Source organism: Pteropus vampyrus, unplaced genomic scaffold, assembly GCF_000151845.1.
Source record: "Pteropus vampyrus isolate Shadow unplaced genomic scaffold, Pvam_2.0 Scaffold112, whole genome shotgun sequence".
NCBI classification, from domain to species: Eukaryota; Metazoa; Chordata; class Mammalia; order Chiroptera; family Pteropodidae; genus Pteropus; species Pteropus vampyrus.
Window position 1 is genome coordinate 97468 of NW_011888893.1, and position 2108 is coordinate 99575.

General features: G+C 57.4%; 1 protein-coding gene across 1 annotated transcript in view; it reads right to left on the bottom strand.

Annotated features, from left to right (window-relative positions):
• Window positions 1-2108, bottom strand: part of NOBOX (NOBOX oogenesis homeobox) — a 37268-nt gene that overhangs the window by 4474 nt on the left and 30686 nt on the right. The window contains exon 2 of the mRNA XM_023533819.1: window positions 156-704. Within this exon, the coding sequence (XP_023389587.1) occupies window positions 156-704 (549 nt within the window). The remainder of the gene's footprint in view (window positions 1-155; window positions 705-2108) is intronic.

Here is a 2108-nt window from a genome sequence, read left to right on the forward strand (position 1 = left end):
TGGCCCTGCCAGAGGTCAGGAGAGGATCCAGGACAAGGTGATGTACAAATTAAGCGCCCTCCACTCTCCTGGGCCAACATTCCAGGGAGGTTGAGCCCACCTTTCCCGGACATGACCCCAGATCCCTTAGGGTCCTCTCACCTTCACGAACTTACCTGAGCGGTATAGGGTTCGAGTCTTTTTCCGAACGTGACAGGCTGCCTCCAGGGGCCTCTTCTGGTCTGTATTTTGGCTGTTCTGGGCCAATGTGCTGAGGAGGTTGGCCAGGTGGCAGGGCCCCCGGCCTGACCCACAAGGCACTGGGTTGTGTGTGGCACGGGCTGGGTTGGTGACACTGGGAGATGACGTTGAGGCTGGACCCACGGCAATAGGCTTTTTCTGCTTCCCAGAGCCCGGAGAGCGGGGCCTCTTCCCTGGCTTGGCCTCTCTCCCAGAGAGGGAGCAGCCATCCCCCTGAAGCTGGGGTCTAGGCAGGACCAGAGCTCCATCTTTGTGGGGAGCCCCTGAGCCGGGCGGCTGGCACACTCTCAGGGCATCAGTCCCAGTTAGCTCTCCAGTGGCCTCTGCTGGCTTCTCCTCCCCAGAGACGGTGCAGGAGGTGGGCAGTTCCCCACTCGGGGCGTCCCTAGTGTGGGGGGCTGCACTCTGCAGTGGTGCCTCCTTCTCCGGCCCAGCAGCCAGGGGCTGGCCTCCGCCTTCCGGGCCTGTGGGGAGCCAGCACCAACCTGCCTTAGCACCAGGGAGAAGGAAGAGCCTGCTCCCTGCTGTGTAACCGGTTTCCTGTTTGATCTGAAGTGTTAAGTCATCTATGTGGGGAACGGGATGGTAACTCCAGGTGTACCTTCCTAACGTGGCTGTTGTGAGAATCAAATTCGATAATCCAGCTGCTTTGGAAAATGTGAGCAAGTTTATGCAGCGCTGAGGGCGTCTTCACTCACATCCACAGGAGGTGGGACAGCAGCCCTAATGGCAGAGGGCACTCACTTCCTGCGAGTTTGCTGTTTTGTTCCAGACACCTGGAATATGCGTTTGCGGGACAAGCATCTATCCGTTCAGGCATTTCTAAGGGACAAATGTCGGGGTTGGCTGGGAAGAAAGATTACGATTCTGCTTCTTCTAAGACTGGATCTTGTTCCTGCCCCAGGTGTAGACGTTACTGCTCAGAGTAAAGACGAGGTGGGATGGGATGGCCTCGCACAAGCCCAGGCGAGGGCACTGGAGGCGCCAACAGATCAACCGTCTTCACCTTGCACAGAATTCACTGTTCTTGCCAACCTCCTCACCTCCATGTGCACCTCCTGCTCCTTCCCTAGAAAGCAGAGCCCCAAGAGGGGCCTAGGGCCTGGGCCACCTCCCTTATACAGGGAAGTCAGGGTGACTCAGCGGGCACGGAAAGCCCCTATCACTCACCAAGTGGGCCAAGCTTGCCTGTCTTTGAGCTAGGACTGATTCATCAAATGCTTACTGTGTTCCAGGCACTGTGCTAAGCACCTTTCAAAGACGAACGCGGTATGCATTTAATCCCTGGGAGGAAGGCACCATTCACATCTCATTCTAACAGGTACAGGTTAGAAATCTGAGTAACTTGTCCAGGATCAGACAGAGCTGCGCTCTTAATCTCCATGCACAGTCCTTCCCAGGGCCGGCTTCCCCCTTCGCCTCCCCACTCACTCATAACCCCCAGAACCCTCCGGCCCAAGGAGCCGCTTCCTCTTTTCCAAATAAACTGGAGTGTGTTTTAAAATGGATGCTAACTAACGACTAAGGGCCATTGTTATTTCAATGAAAATTGCAGGCGATACAAAGGCGTAAGGAATGGCTGCCTCCCACTGTGTGTCGTAGGCTGGGCCTGCGTGGGCCAGGGGGCTTTGCCGCATTGCTCAGCAGGGCGCCCGAGGGACAGACCAGCCGCAGGGGCCTGAGGCTGGTGGAGGGCGAGCGGGCCTGTGCGGGGCGAAGGGGCATGGCCGCACGGTGGCAGGGGGAAGGAGGCGCGGATCGGCTTTACGGCACGTTAGGAGAGCTAGTAGCCTAGCAAACCCGGTACAGAGTAGGTGATCAATAAATGCGACGTATGAGAGTGACAAGCCCGATAAGAAAGGCGACGG